Source organism: Podarcis bocagei, assembly GCF_964188305.1.
Source record: "Podarcis bocagei genome assembly, chromosome: 11".
Taxonomy (NCBI): domain Eukaryota; kingdom Metazoa; phylum Chordata; class Lepidosauria; order Squamata; family Lacertidae; genus Podarcis; species Podarcis bocagei.
The window spans coordinates 15,587,419-15,604,062 of record NC_138136.1 but is presented as its reverse complement, the minus strand read 5'-3'; the positions used below and the strand labels follow the sequence as shown (position 1 = coordinate 15,604,062).

Sequence of the window (16,644 nt, the reverse complement as noted above, 5' to 3'; positions counted from 1 at the left end):
TGTGGACACCTTAGGCCGTTGCATGTGCATGTGTACTCCATGCATTTCCTTCCCACCCTGCTTCTGTGCAGCCACGGGCACTGGTAATCCATGCTACGCCACTGCCCAGCCCTACCAGGAAATGTTAAGCATTGAATCTGGGCCTTTTCTGCATGCAGGGAAGATGCTCTACCACTGAGCTATGCAGCCATGCAGTGGGGGAAGTGTGTGAGTTTGCAGCTTCCTCCAGCGCATAGCCCACATGCTCGGGCCACGTGTCTCATAGTTTCCTATGGAACTTGTTCCCATTATATATGTTTAGCACTACAGTGTACGAGTCCTCTGTATACACACTGCGTCCTCTTATTATATTGCCAGCTTTGTGTTCCAACAGTTATGTATGTTCCCTATTAAATTGAGCCCCTGCTGATACACAACGAAAATCTGAAATCTCTTCCTCGCCTGAGCTGGAGAGCACATTGCCTCATTAATAAAGCCCCCTCCTGTTGGACTTAATAGAATAGGAATGGAATCAGATCTCCCACTTGGCAGCAAAGACAAGCTATAGGTTACCATGCAATTGATAATTTATTAGAAGTGCACTCATCTATCTAGTATTCATATCAGGCTTGTGACCACGATATATAAAAATGGGAAACAATGCAAAAAATATGTGCAGCTTATAGATATTTTGTTCCTGGCTGAAAAATACTTTAAAAATAATAATCTCATGAGTTATTTTAAGATGCAAATTATCCTGAGGAGTTGCACTGATAAATAGTTGTTAGCATTCGCAGTTAAAATGCATATTCACCTGAGCAGCGATTAAGCATATTCAGGGTGCAAGTTAAATACTGTGTTTCAGGAAAGAACTCCTCCTACATCACTCCAAGTCACTAGCAGCAATTTGGGAGACATAATAAAAAATAGGAAGCTTTCAGGGCCCAGAGAAAGAGCGGACTGCACCCTATAGTTAAAATGTCAACTTAAGATGACATTTACAGTCCATGAAGTGCAGCAAAGAAGCAGAGGAACATTACTGGAAAATAGAAACCATCAGTGATAAAAGTGTTAATATGCTCTGTATGCTCTTAATGTGCACAGAGTAATAGTTCCACAGCCCTTTTCTTTGAACAGCTATTTTCTGGAGAGAAGAGAATCCGTTATGAAAGGCTGACCACCATGTAAATGCTTATTAAAGGAATATAATATACTAGAGAAATATGAAAAAGATCTGCATTAAAAAGAGGTATTACTTTCCCTCCTTTGTTACTTGCCTGTTTTTTCAGTGTCTATATGTGTTGTGTTGTGTTGTGTTGTGTTGTGTTGTGTTGTGTTGTGTTGTGTTGTGTGTGTGTAGTTCAAACAGCTTAGTTCCCAAACATTTTGGCTCCTGAACATCAAAAATGAGGAAGTGAGTGCTCCGGTTTGTGAACTATTTTTGGAACCTGAACGTCTGATAGGGCTTCTGTGGCTTCCGATTGGCTGCAGGAGCTTGGCTGTAGGGTTGGTTCTGCTATTAGCGGGGGCACGATCTATGGGGTCCGGAGGGCCGAGGATCCCCCAATTTTTTTTTTTTTGTGTGTGTGTATACAATGGTACCTCGGGTTAAGTACTTAATTCGTTCCGAAGGTCCGTACTTAACCTGAAACTGTTCTTAACCTGAAGCACCACTTTAACTAATGGGGCCTCCTGCTGCTGCCACGCCGCCGGAGCACAATTTCTGTTCTCATCCTGAAGCAAAGTTCTTAACCTGAAGCACTATTTCTGGGTTAGTGGAGTCTGTAACCTGAAGCGTATGTAACCTGAAGCGTATGTAACCCGAGGTACCACTGTGTGTGTGTGTGTGTGTGTGTAATTTAGTTTTACAAATTAAAATTTACATTCAAAATCATGAATTATGAAAAAATAAACAACGATTCAACCAAATTTCTGGATTCCCCGCCCACCCCTCCATGGGTTCCGTCAATAGTCCTTTTCCGCTGCATATTTTAAGTCACTCCAATTTTTAAATATTCTATATATCCCTAGTTACAGTACAAGTGTTATTCAAATCCTGCTAAAGAGTGTACAGTGGTCTCCAAGGTAAGTTATAAATTCCCCCCATTCTTTATTGAAATTCTGTTCTTCCTGGTTTCTGATTTTCCCAGTCATTTTCGCCATCTCCGCGTAGTCCATCAGTTTGGTCTGCCATCCCTCTCTGGTGGGAACTTCTTCTTCCTGAGGACCCTCCAAATTTTAAGCAGAGAGATGGGCCCCCTCCTTGGCCTATGACAGGCCTCGCCAGCCCCCCCCCACCGGCTATGACAGGCCCCACCGGGCCCCACCAGTGGCCGGCCCCATCAGACCTCCTCCTGCCACATGACGTCAATTATGTGCACTGGGCCACCCCTAAGCTGGGCGGAATCCATCCCTTGTGGGTATTAGGCAAAGTGAATCAGGTGCAGATATTGGGGGACGGAGCCTTCTATGCCATGGGGCCCAAACTAGGCCCCCTAAGCTAGCCTACTGCCCTCAAGCGAGGAGGTTGTGGGGTGCTGTCACAGCAGCTGTGATGAAGCAAGATTCAGTTGCCAGCCTGATAGGATCCTGTACATGGAAATGGCGAGATAAGTGGCACCATCATGCCCATCATCTCAGGCAGGCCAGCCCTGGCAGACGGCACTGTTTTATTTTAAGAGATTCTGCGTCTCCACAGAAACCTTTCATATTTTGTCTGGGATCCTTAATCCACCCCATTCAGAGTCCCCGAGGTGAACGGCAGCTCTTAGCACCACTTGATATAAGGCAATTACAGAAATGGTGATTGCAGAATTTTCCATCCCTCTTAAGAGCCTGCTATTTTAGGGCATCGCAAGTACGATCTGCATTAAAATGTTGCAGCGAAGAGTGTTCTTGTTCATTGTTCCAGGCAGTCAGACCACACCCTCCTCCAGGACTATCCATTCCACTTCTCCCTCCATTTTCTATGTGCCCCCCCCTAAAAATAAAAGCACTCCATGGTTATTGAGCACATTCAGTTCTCAATGAGCTGTTTTCAGCACTCAGAATGACCCCCCCCCTTTTAAGGGAGAGGTTAATTTCTGCAAACTTTAGGATTCCTCCAAGCCAGAAAATACCACCTGCTTGTGTGCAGATGGTGTCAATTTAGCTGCATAATATTTCGTTTATAACCCTTTCCCTTTGTATTTAGAGGTCCTATTCCTCCCTCAGCTTGGCAGAAAGTGAAAATAGTTGTTTCCAGGAAAGCTGCCATTGTCTCACAGCTATATGGGTACTGAAGTGACAATAACTAATATCACAGCTTCCTTCCCTGAAAACCTTTGCTGGTTACAGAGATAAGGCTGTTGTGTCGCAAGCTGCTGTCGTGTTTAGGTGTTGAGATTTCCTTAAGGGAGGGTGGACCAGGTCAAACTGAAGGCTATAAAGATTTCTGCAGCGTCACAAACTGGCAGAGGGAACAGGGCACCAGCCACCCATTGATTTATGTTGAGCATTATGAACGCTAGACAACACAAAGAAATAACAGCCTGTCTAAAATTAAACGGTTTAACTTACGCAGAGTTTGCGCAGCTGACAGGCACCAATTTCTTTTGGCTACTTTGGAACATTTATTTCATTTACTTGGTCTTAAGGTAAATGCCAAAGATGCAGTTTTTGAAAATCAGATAGGAAAGGACTTGAAAAGCAGAGCAGGAAAAGTACAGAGCAAGTGAAACTAAATATGCACCATATATATATATATATATATATATATATATATATATATATATATAATTTGTTCACTCCAGTGGTTTCCTAACTGGGGGCAGTCAAAGAGCTACGCACATGGCATTTCTTTAGAAAGTTACATATTTGGAGGGGACCGAAGCAAATCAGGTTTCAAATCATTTGGCTTACTGACTGGAGGAGACTGCTTGCACTGTAATCAGAAAGCCGGTGACTTTCAAAGGCTGGAACAGATAACAAACAGTGGGGTGGCGGCAATAGAAAAATGTTAGTGTGAAATTGCAGACTATGAAATTGGGGAGGCAGATGGAGGCAAAAGAAAATAAGGTCAGAATTACACCTGGTAAGAGTCTTACAGCACAACCCAATAATAATAATAATAATAATAATAATAATAATAATAATAATAATAAGGATGATGATGATGGTGGTGGTGGTGGTGGTGGTGGTGATGTAAGGTAAAGGACCCTTGGACGGTTAAGTTCAGTCAAAAGTGACTATGGGGTTGCGGCGCTCATCTCACTTTCAGGCCGAGTGAGCCGGCATCTGTCTGCAGACAGCTTTCCGGGTCATGTGGCCAGAATGACTGAACCACTTCTGGCACCACGGGACACCGTGAGAGAAACCAGAGCACACAGAAATATCGTTTACCTTCCCACCGCAGTGGTACCTATTTATCTACTTGCAGTGGCCTGCTTTCGAACTGCTAGGTTGGCAGGAGCTGGGACAGAGCAAGAGGAGCTCACCCCGTTGCGGGGATTCAAACCGCCGACCTTACAATCAGCAAGCCCAAGAGGCTCGGTGGTTTAGACCACAGCGCCATCCGCGTCCATAATAATAATAATAATAATAAAAGTAAATCCCTCCTCATCTGACTGGGCTGCTCCAGCCACTATGTGCAGCTTCCAACATATACAAAAACCTAATAAAACATTAAAAAACTTCCCTATACAGGGCTGGCTTCAGGTTGTCTAGTTACTTATCTCCTTGACATCTGAGGGGTGGGTGCCACTACCAAGAAGGCCCTCTGCCCGATTCCCTGTAACTTCACCTCTATCAGCTGATTGTCTAATTTTTCAATGTGAGATACTTTCATTAGTTTATTGTTTACAAGACTACATTTATTACATCTTCTGTTAGTGAATTACACAACATGTTTTGATGCGAGGAGCCACCTTGAAGATGGTTTACTATGGAAAGGCAGCATTCAAAGACGCAAAGATGGTGATGTTTTAAAAGTTGGATTTTCTGAGATATTTTTTTGGGGGGGAGTAGAGACAAGAAGTGGTGTTGTGTTAATGACATTGAATGGATGCTCTGTAAAAGGTGAGTGGAACTCACTGTGGCTGTTCTCCAGTAAGAGCCCAATGTAAAAGCTGCCAGAGTCTTCTGGCACCTTAAAGGCAAAACAGATTTATTGTCACATAAGCTTTTGTAGACTAAAGCTCACTTAAGCAGATATATGAAGTGTCATTCTCATTTTGCAGGGGGGGGGGAATGTGAACGGTGGGTCCAAAAGATCACGAAACGCAAGAGGCACAGTCACAGAATGTCAGACTGTATCTCTCACTGCATGACCTTTTGGTCCTGCTGCTTACAATTTTCTTTGTAGGTCTCTCTCTCTCTGTAATTTCTCTCTCTCTGACAACTGAGGATAACACTCCATGCATCTTTGAAAGCTTATGGCACACTAAATCTGCTAGACTTGTAGATATGCCCATAAAAATCACTAGCCTATCCCCCCCAAATGCTAGCCAACTAAGAGACTTGTCACCTACATTCTCATCCTTCACAGCCGGTGTAAAAATACTGACTACTCAACTTGCACTGGGTAGGATGACAGATGAGAGACACATCACTCTACATCCTGTTTGCCATTTCCATGCTGGTGATGGAAGAACTTTACTCCCTTGATGGCTAGCACAGAAACCAGGTGGGCTTCTGGGGGAGGTATGGAGATTCTTCTTCTTTGGCGATCACTTGTAGCTGAGTAAGATTGTCTTCCATAAACACAGTTTTAACAATGAGTCCGTAAGTGACTGTGGAGGCCAATGCTGGAACCACACGTCCTTCCACAGTGTTGATCATGGTGTGGATTTGCGAAGCATGCCTTCCTCTTAGCATGTTTCTCCCTTGCGTCCTGAGTTCAAGTGTCTTCAAAGCTCATGACATCTTTGGTAAAGGCTGTTCTCCAACTGGAGCCCTCGCAGGCAAGTGCTTCCCAGTTGTTGGTGTTTATACTACATTTTTTTTAGATTTGCCTTGAGACAGTCTTTAAACCTCTTTTGTTGACCACCAGCATTATGCTTTCCATTTTTAAGTTCAGAATAGAGTAGTTGCTTTGGAAGACGATAATCAGGCATCCGCACAGCATGACCAGTCCAACGAAGTTGATGTTGAAGAATCATTGCTTCAACACTGGTGATCTTTGCTTCTTCCAGTACACTGGCATTAGTATGCCTGTCTTCCCAAGTGAAGTGTAAAATTTTTCGGAGACACGGTTGATGGAATCTTTCGAGGAGTTGGAGATGGCGTTTATAAGCGGTCCATGTTTCACAAGCATACAGTAAGGTTGGTAGTATAACAGCTTTGTAAACAAGCATTTTGGTTTCCCTGCGAATGTCCCGGTTCTCAAACACTCTGTACTTCAATTGGGAGAAAGCCCCACTCATAGAGCTCAGGCGATGCTGGATTTTTGGCATCAATGTCGGCTCTTGTGGAAAGATAACTGCCCAGGTAGGAGACGTGATCGACATTTTCCAATGTTACACCATTGAGTTGGATTTGTGGTGCTGCAGAGGGGTTGTTTTGTACTTGTTGGTGCAGCACTTTGGTTTTGGAGATATCTGTATCTCCGTCCACTAACCCACTCTTACTGCATGGAATTCCCAAGGCTACTTTAAGATGCCACAATATTTTTCGTTCACAAAACTCAAAATATCTATTTAATGCAGGGATGGGAAATCTCAGGCCTAGGGCCCGAATGGGGCCCTCTGTTCATTCTTTGGGACTCTTCACGCCACAGCCTCCTTGACAGATTCTGCCTGGCTGGAATGTGTCCTTGAACTATGATGATGCCCACTTGCTTCCCTGAACAGAGGCCGGGGAGATATGCATCTGTACAGAAAGTTCTGACATTGGCGTGGCTCAAAATGTAGGCTTTTGTGCTTAGATAAGAGTCGCGACTGTTGGTCCACCTGCCTCTCACTCTGCCCACCAAAGAGATCCAGTCCCTGCATGAGGGAATGCACCCAAAAAAGGATCCCACCCTCGATTTAGTGTGTCAACAGGTTAGTTATTGCACATTGCTGAAAACCTGAACATAGATGGAACTCACTTGTTTCCATTACTACAACTTTGATTATTACAACAGGCAGGGTGCATGGAGGAGCAGATCAGGTACTGCAAAATTTCAGGTAAGGAGAAGCAATTTCAGGGATGTACACACAATTTCAGATGTGATGTACACACAGTTTAAACTTGCTATCTCATAGTAACACACACACAAAAGTGCAAGTATTGCAAGTGCACCTTCGAAAGCACTTCTACTTCCATGTCAAAATGCCTGTGGGGTGCTGACCTCAGACTCTCATCTGCTGCAACCAACATGCCTAATGGTTAGGGATGAGGGGGAGCTGGAGTCCAGTAACACCCGGAGGACCAGAGGTTTTTCCATCCCCATCCTTGCTTTATGAGCTGCTCCTTTCCCCAAATCCGTGTACCACAATAAGACATCTTCCAGGCAAGAGAATTCAGTGCAATTCCTCCATGCCTGTGCATCAGACTGGCAGTCCCCTGGAAACAGATAAGGCCAACTTGACGTATTCATGTATTCTGTCTCCAACGAACTTGTGATCGAGCTGCCAACCTTTCCCACAGATTAGAGGAGCAAGTTCAGTCAGTGACACCAAGTCACAGATGTCTAGACGAGGAAACCAGATTGTATTTTTAAAAGTGCTAGAACTCAAATTAGTGCAGTAACCCCCCCCCCACAAAACCACCCTTTCAACACTGTAACAACATTATCGTTGTCTAACCTACAGTGTTCAGCTAACAGCTTCAGACTTGTTATTTCTGAACATCATTGAGCCTTGGAAAACGTTGACTTTTTGGCACTCCATATCAAAGGAATGAGAATGGTTCAGTTCTTTCCCACTGCAGTTCGTTCAGTGCATTCCAGGTTGCTCTTGCCCAGTGTCAACAGAAGACCTATTTAGGGAGACTGAGAAAGGTCTTGTGAGCTTCTTGTCCTGAGGCAAGTTCAGCTGTCTTGCAGAATTTGCATTAGAATAAGAAAGCACACTTGTCTCAAGCGTTTTTTCTTCCAACACCCAGTAACTGAGGAAAGGAATGTATGCTGGGTGGGATCCCTATACTCCAGATTTTATTTTGCATTTAGCTGATATGGAAAGGTATTGTTTTGTAGGAGGGAAGCATCCACCTCTCCTTCCTGTGTTCGCATCGGAAGCTGAAGTGCCCTGCCTCTTCAGCCCATTTTTCCAAGTCCATTCAACTTCTCCCTTCTCTAATTAGAGTCTGTCCAAAGTTCCTATGTTTAGAGGCTAACTTTACATCTCTCAGGTGCCAAAATCCCAAAGGAGCAGAAAAGACTATTGATGTATGCGACCACGGCTGCATGGATGTTACTGGCCCAGAGATGGAAAGAAGATAAAGCCCTTACCAGAGAAGAATGGCAGATGAAGTTAATGGACTATGCTGAAATGGCTAAAATGACCGGAAGAGTCAGAAATCAGGAGGACCAAAATTTTAACAAGGAATGGGGGAAATTTATAACTTATAAGACCACTCTAAACAGTTAAAATCGTTAGTAGGATTGGAATAGCAATCATAGTTTAAGGTTGATTCTAGGCATAATGGAAGAAGTAAAAGGTTTGGATTATCATAAAATATGTGGGAGGAACGGATTAATAATAGGACCCGCATTGGGGAGGATGGTAGTCTAGGATATTCCTTGGAATCTTGTTTTTATGATTTATTTTTGATATATTTCTGTAAATTTTTAAGTTGAGAAATCAAATAAATAAATTTATAATAACTCTACATCTCCGCAGTCAAAATCAAAGTTACAAAGCTGGTTCCTCTTTTGATAAGCCAAGAGTTGTGCGGGGTGATCTTTGAACACTGCTACATCATGGTGACATGAAAAAAACCATGGCTCTCCAATCTAAATGAAAGTTAACAACAAAACAACAAAGAAAGAGTACTTACTAGTGTCCAAAAGAGGTAAATTGTGAAGAGTGCGACAGTGAGTGCAATGAGGCCAACAGCTTCTAGCCTACTACTAAAGTGCAGGTGGTCCACTGCTCCCCGAAGACACAGCCAGCCAGAGATGGTAGCCAACGGAGTAATAAACAAGAAGCACACCATGTCCCCAAACAAAGTTCGTTTCTCGTGCTGGGGGCCGGGATTTCTTAGCCACTGTAGAAAGAATTAGCACAGAATAAGTCTCAGCAAAATCAATGCTTTCATCCGGATAACTTGGCTCCCTTCCCTTAACACAACTCACAACATTCCACTGTCTTTTTATTTAGTTCTCTGCTCGGTTTGTAAAACGGATGGTTCAAATAACCCAAAACACAAGCCAGATGATTGCAAAGAAAGAAAGAAAGAAAGAAAGAAAGAAAGAAAGAAAGAAAGAAAGAAAGAAAGAGGTAAGGTTCACAGGTGTTATGGAGGACTTGCTCACAAATTTATTGACAACTGCACGAATTATTATAGCTGGGAAGTGGAAGGGCCAAGTAGAATATAAAATGGAAGAATGGTATAAAGAAGTGTGGGATATAGCTATTAACAAAAAAATAACATGTGCCATTAAGGAAAGATGGGGAATATGCTTGAGAAATGATTTTGAGATGTGGAGGATGTTTGTAGAATTTGTACAGTGGTGCCCCGCAAGACGAATGCCTCGCAAGACGGAAAACCCGCTAGACGAAAGGGTTTTCCGTTTTTGAGCTGCTTCAGAAGACGATTTTCCCTATGGGCTTGCTTTGCAAGACGAAAACATCTTGCAAGTGTTCCGATTTTTTTTCACTCCCCCCTTTTTTCTAAGCCGCTAAGCCACTAATAGCCTTTTAGCCGCTAATCCGCTAAGCCTTTAATAGCCACTAAGCCTTTAATAGCCGCTAAACCTTTAATAGAAGCTAAACCGCTAATAGCGCTAATCCGCTAAGCCGCTAATAGGGTTGCTTCGCAAGACGAAAAAACCGCTAGACGAAGAGGCTCGCGGAACGGATTAATTTCGTCTTGCGAGGCACCACTGTACTGTTAAAACAGAAAGGTGTCAAGCCATCACAAGAGGTGTTGAAATTTTGGGAGGTTGGATAGTTACAATGGAATGGTTTCAGTGGTGGGGTGCACATGTTTATTCTTATTTATTTATGATTATTACTTTGTCAAAACAAACAAACAAACAAACAAAAAAGAAAAAGAAAAGGAAAATGCTATTAAAAACCACTATTAAAAAGAGGTAAAGTGAACATGCTTCATCTGAAATAGGGCAAGTTGGGTTTATTTGCTGTTTTCATCGACTTTTTTTTTCATTTCTGGAGTTCGATACTTGTAAAAAGCTGACAATTTACTCAATGCTGTAAAAATTATTTAAGAATTTCTGTGCCACGTTGCAGAACAAAATCCACACCCCACACACCCTGGTCCAAGGTGGGTTACAATCAAATGGAAAAAGATAGAAAATATAAAACGAGTATATAAAATGTCAAAACAGCAGCATGAAATAACTCAGACCAGAAAACTAAGTCAAATGTACTGTAATTTAAAAGCATTTTAAAAGCAGTATCAGTTTAAAACCCGCCCCGCCCTCTTTCTCTCAAAGAGAGGAAAAAAAGTATTTAATGCTTATCTAAAAGAAGATAGGGAGGGAGCCAAACAAACCCCTTGAGGGAGGGAGCTTCAAAGATATGAGGTAACGGCTGAAAAGGCTCTTAGAAAAAAAAACTTATACAGACCAAGTATATAGGACAGAAAAGCACTTGTTCTCACCCTTTCCCAAATCTGGACATTTCACAGCTTATCTGGGGAGTGCTGGCTTTTACAGGTGTGTTTTGGAAACTGAAGGTAAAACTAATTTAATGAAGACTAGTAATGGCTCTCTTGTTGAAACAGCATCAATAACCTGCCTATAAGCCTTGTGTTGTATTTATATATTTGTGAATGGATGGGCATGGGCATAGGATCAGGCTGAAAAGATCACTCTTTTTTATAATTTGGCAAACCTCTAGGCAGGGTCTGGGAGAGAGAAAACCACTGCCATTAGAGGTACCATGAAACCTGTTACTTACTTATTTTTTTTCAAGAGGGAATACCTAAAATGCAATGCTAAACAGTTTCAGATTACAATGCAATGCATGTATTACAGTGTGGGACCAGGAAACCTAAAAGATCATTTCCCCCCTTATATATCCAACCAATCATCAAAATTGCCTCCTGCGGATAACATATTACCAGGAGATGCATGCAATGTGGGAATCTGGCCTTCAGTGTGGTGACACCTACAGTATTTTTTGCCCCATAGGGTGCACCGGCCCATAGGGCGCACCTAGTTTTTTGGGGGGGAAATCAAGGGGAAAAAAATTATCCCCCCCCCCAGCCACTTCAGGATGCAGGCATCTCTCTTCGGGATGCAGGCAACTCTGCAAACCAGGTCGGGGAATAGTGGGATGGCGGCGCTCCGCCTCCCCGCTGTCCCCCGAGCTTGTGGGGCTCCCCGATATCTGCATGAAGCCCGGGGCCCGCAGAGCTCCCAAGGCTTGCGGATAGCTTCCTGAAGCCTGGAGAGCGAGAGGGGTCCGTGCGCACCGACCCCTCTCGCTCTCCAGGCTTCAGTGAACACCTGCATTCACCCCATAGGACGCACACACATTTTTGGAGGGGAAAAAGTACGTCCTATAGGGCAAAAAATACGGTATTTTTTGGAACTTCCTTCTGTTACATTAGACAGGTACTATCCATGTTGTCTTTTTGGAGCTTCACCTTTCAACAAGGCTTTTAGGTGGCAATATTTATCCTAGCCTGCACATATATTGGAACTATTTTAACTGTTTACACACACACGGACTTTTTGCACTTTTCTTGTTTTATGGTTGTAACTGTTTTGTTTGTTTCATAATTGTATTAAAAAAATATGTACCCCACCCTGAGACATTATGGTAAAGGGCAGCCAAGAAAGCTAATGAATAAATAAGTTGTGCTGCTTACCAGTAACTGCTGTGTCTCTCTTTTCTCAAACTAGCAGAGCCAATGCACTTAAAATCCTAAACTCTTAAAACATCTATAGTATCCTTATTCACTTAGATCCCAGCCCCTAGAGAAATAACTGTAGAGATCACTATCCCTGCTTATAGATCGCACAATTGTTGCTATTCAGTTAATTATACGCGCATCTTGCCTTTCAAGGCAACGTACACAGATATCCGCCCTTCAGTTTTATCATTGCAGCCACCTTGTGAGGTCAGTTAGGGTGAGAGAAAGTGACAAGCTCAAGGTCACCCAGTGGAGCTATTACTACTACTTAAGAGAAGAGTTTTGACCACACTGTTTTTCACTGATCATTATACTAGAGGTACAAAAGTATTACACACTCATATCTTGCCGATCAGAAGGTCGGCGGTTCGAATCCCGTTGCTCGGTCCCTGCTCCTGCCAACCTAGCAGTTCGAAAGCACGTCAAAGTGAAAGTAGATAAATAGGTACCGCTCTGGCGGGAAGGTAAACGGCATTTCTGTGCGCTGCTCTGGTTCGCCAGAAGTGGCTTAGTCATGCTGGCCACATGACCCGGAAGCTGTACGCTGGCTCCCTCGGCCAATAAAGTGAGATGAGTGCCACAACCCCAGAGTCGGCTACGACTGGACCTAATGGTCAGGGGTCCCTTTACCTTTTATATATATATATATATATATATATATATATATATATATATATATATATGTTTTGGTGTCTTCGGGTGTCTTCCCGTGTAAGAGTTGGGGTGTCTAGGCGACGTTTCGACGAGGTCTCACTCGTCATCTTCAGGCTGGTGCTTTCGGCTTCTTGTTACTAGAACAGCTCTGTTCTAGTAACAAGAAGCCGAAAGCACCAGCCTGAAGATGACGAGTGAGACCTCGTCGAAACGTCGCCTAGACACCCCAACTCTTACACGGGAAGACACCCGAAGACACCAAAACCTACATTCCTGTACCCGTGAAAATCTACGAAAGCAAATATATATATATATATATATATATATATGGCTCATGACTTGTATTTTTTCCTGCTGAGTCTAGAGATTTTTCTAGCAACAAATCATGTTCCAAAGTGACCACTCTGTTTGATATTTGGAGTTGTGGCCAGGGTCTCCTCCTGCCTTTGAGCAAAGGATTTGACTAAGTTGACTCTTGTCCTTTCCAAAGTCCTAATTTGCAGCGCCGTATCTCAAAGCACTTTTCACAATGAACTAAGAGAGGGTAAGGCTGCAATTGAGTTTTCTAACCTAAGAAACTTCTCCTGTGTTACTGAGATACTAAAAGTAATATGAAGCCAGTAATAAATCTCAGCCGTTGAGAGGAGGAGGGAAAAGGGCAGAGGAAAAGAAGATGGGAAGAGCCGAAATGTCACCAAGTCCACACAAAATAGGAAGGAAGATTTGGAAAACAGGAGCAGAGAAAACAAATGTCTCAGTTCCTACAATTGTACCAAGAAGCATACAAAAACATAGCTCTAATGGCTACATTTCCCCCTCTAAACCAGGCTTAATAATACCCCCACCACCCCAAGTTACATTGTATGCTACAAATCATGAACTGAGGAATAAACCAGAAAGGTAACTGTAGCAAAGAAATAGCAGGTCTCATATCTGTAGCCTTTGACTTGCTCTAATTGTTTTTTATCAGACAGTTCAATTACTTTTGAAACCTAGATAGCAGCAAAATTTAACTCCTGTTAAAAAAATGAGAAGAATGCAAAATTCTAAAGTGTAAATAACTGTTAAAAAATATTCATTAAAACCACCCAAATAAATGCATCTTTTAGCAGATCCAAGACAATTTCAAGTCATTTTCAGGCTGTGGTTATTTTGTAGGTGGGATTCAGTCACATCCCATGCAATTGAAGCCGATTTAATGTCCTTGTGCAATAAACTCCCTTTCGTAACAACAAGAACAACTTCTGGGGAAATAGACAAGTGTGGAATAGCAATGCTCAGTAAACAGTGGACATTGTCTAACCTCCCAACGCACCTTCTGCAAACAAATCAGGGTGAATGAGAACTGAGGCAAAACTAACAAAATGATTTTGACTAAACATCAGGAAGACCTATTATTATTATTATTATTATTATTATTATTATTAGAAATTAGACTGGCCTCGACCAGAGCCAGGGCCTTTTTGGCCGTGGCCCCGGCCTGGTGGCATGCTCTCCCAGAGACCAGGGCCCAGTGGGATTTGACATCTTTCCGCAGGGCCTGCAAGATGGAGCTGTTCTGCTAGGCCTTTGCGCAGGATACAGTTTGACTCACTTTCCTTTGTATAAAACAAGCCCGAAGGAGGCCCCCAACCCGCTCACAGGTCCTTGTATAATCAGTGGAAACTGTTGGTCTTGGCAATTATTAACCACTCTCAATTCAACACTGATAATTGCCACCTGCCCGGATTTTAACTTGTCTGAATTAATTTTAAGATGTATTTTAATTAATTGATGTCTGTTTTTATGCTTATTGTGTTGTTTTTATGATGTTAGCCGCTCTGAGCCCAGCCTCGGCCAGGGAGGGCGGGATACAAATAAATTATTATTATTATTATTATTATTATTATTATTATTATTATTATTATTATTATTATTATTACCAACCCATCTGGCAGCCTCTCTGGGTGACTTCCAGCACATATAAAAACAGAATAATACTTTCTGATGGTAAGAGCTCAACTGTGGAATGGACTCCCTTGGAAAGTGGTGAGCTCTTCTTCCTTGGAGGTTTTTGGGTGGCTATCTGCCCTGTATGATCTAGTTGAGATTCCTACATTGCAGGGGGTCAGACTAGATGTCCCTCAGGGTCTCTTCCAGCTCCACAGTTCTATGGTTCTATGAATGCTCAACCAACAGGTCACCTGGAAGCAACCTTTTCTTTGTACCTTTTATCACTGGGCTGTTGCCCACAGTGTCACTCAGGAGACAGTAAGGTTCCACCAGCAAAATAGGGGCGGATTCGTGGCAATTCCCTGTGCAACTCTCCTTAAACCCATTCCAGAAAGTTGGGGGACCCTCCAGACCAAACATGAGGGGAGCACGCGAATGGCTTCAAATGGTAAAATATTCAGTATGGACTGTCAGGAGTTCAGCCTACACTCGAGTAGGACTCTGGCAGAGACACATGCCCGACTGGCATGTTCCCTCCCTCCTGGTCAATCATTCGGGAGCTTCAAAAGCTTTCTTCAGCCCGAACATCACAGCGACCGATGCCAACCAAAACTGGCACACTTAGGGATCCACTGAGTTTGCGCATCATGCGTAACAGACCTCAGCAACTCAGCATTTCGGCTAATCTACTTTATTTACATATAAACACACATGGAGCACTGCAACATGGCTCCCTCTCTCTCTAGCATCAGACAGCAAAGAGAGAAAGGACAAAGGACAATAGTCCCACTTCACGGAACACAGTAACAGAAACAGCTTGTTTCTGTCACTTCCCCCTCTGTGGAGTCAAAACATATACCGTCATGTGATAGACAACAATCCCATGACTGCAATCATGGAGAAGGAATTCTAACATTCATACAAGCTGAAAAATGAAAGTGTGTGAGACTTATTTGTGGCTTTATTTGCTTCATTCTTCAGTGAAAAAATAAAGTTGTGGCACTTGTAGATTCCAGGAGTCTTAGATTCTTTGGCTTTAATGCTTTAAAGCACAATAGCTGCACAATTGTAATAACAGAACCAGGAAACCAGGCCTAGATGCAGGAAAGCAGACCTAGAACATTCCCAGAAATTGGCTGTTGAATTGCTCTTCAATGTAAGAGGAATTTCTCCTGATGTTCAGCTGATTCTACCATCCTGTACTTAAACCCTTAACACCTTGCCCTCTCTTTTAGGGCAGCAGTAAACAAGTCGTCCTCCCCTTTTTGTGGCATTCAGCTATTTGGAGATGCCCTTATGTTTCCCACTGCTACCACCACCTCGGTTTCCTCTTCTCTAGGCTAAACATACCCAGTTCTTCCAATCTTTTCTCATAGGACTTATTCTCCACATTGCTGGCAATCTTTGTTTCCTTCCTCTGAACCTGTTGCAATGTGCCTGTGAGTCTGTAATCTATTTAACACACACACAATTCAGACGTCTTTCCTCAAGGTTGTATTTCCTTTGTGAGAATAATGAGTTCTGTGACCTGTCTAAATTGCATGTCTTCTTATTTTAATCCTATAAGAGATCGCAACAGTGATTTCTGGCGATGCTAACAAGGCCATTCCCTTCCAGAAGGCTAGAAATGCCATTTCACAAACATTCTATTTTGTTTTTCAATATTTCTGTTTCAGGCTAGGAAGGTGCAGCACTTTAAAAAATAATCTGAACATTTCTTAGTGAAGTCTCTTGGGGTTGAGATTGCAAGATGTTTTTCTGTGCCCATTGAGCTGGCACCAGCAAAGACTATGATGTAAAACTTTTCCAAAATAAAATAAATAAAAGAAAAATCCATACAGAAAATTCTTCACAATCTAGGATACATAATCATTTCCTTTAGGCATCACGTCTATCCTGAAGCTCTAACAAAACAGGTAGAGATAAAGAAATTTCATATTCCTGTAATTCCACTTACATTTGCTAAACATCTAGTCGGCCTTTTCCGCCTCAACATAACACTTAACATACCAGTGAACAAGGAATGCAACTCATACAAGTCAAACACCCCCCCTCCCTTAAATGCAGTTTAAA

At 42.7% G+C, this 16,644-nt stretch overlaps 1 protein-coding gene across 3 annotated transcripts in view; it reads right to left on the bottom strand.

The window, feature by feature from the left end:
- Nucleotides 1-16,644, bottom strand: part of MARCHF3 (membrane associated ring-CH-type finger 3) — a 153,976-nt gene that overhangs the window by 13,567 nt on the left and 123,765 nt on the right. For all 3 annotated transcript variants that reach the window (XM_081213880.1, XM_081213882.1, XM_081213881.1), the window contains exon 4: nucleotides 8,938-9,147. In XM_081213880.1, the coding sequence (XP_081070006.1) occupies nucleotides 8,938-9,147 (210 nt within the window). The remainder of the gene's footprint in view (nucleotides 1-8,937; nucleotides 9,148-16,644) is intronic.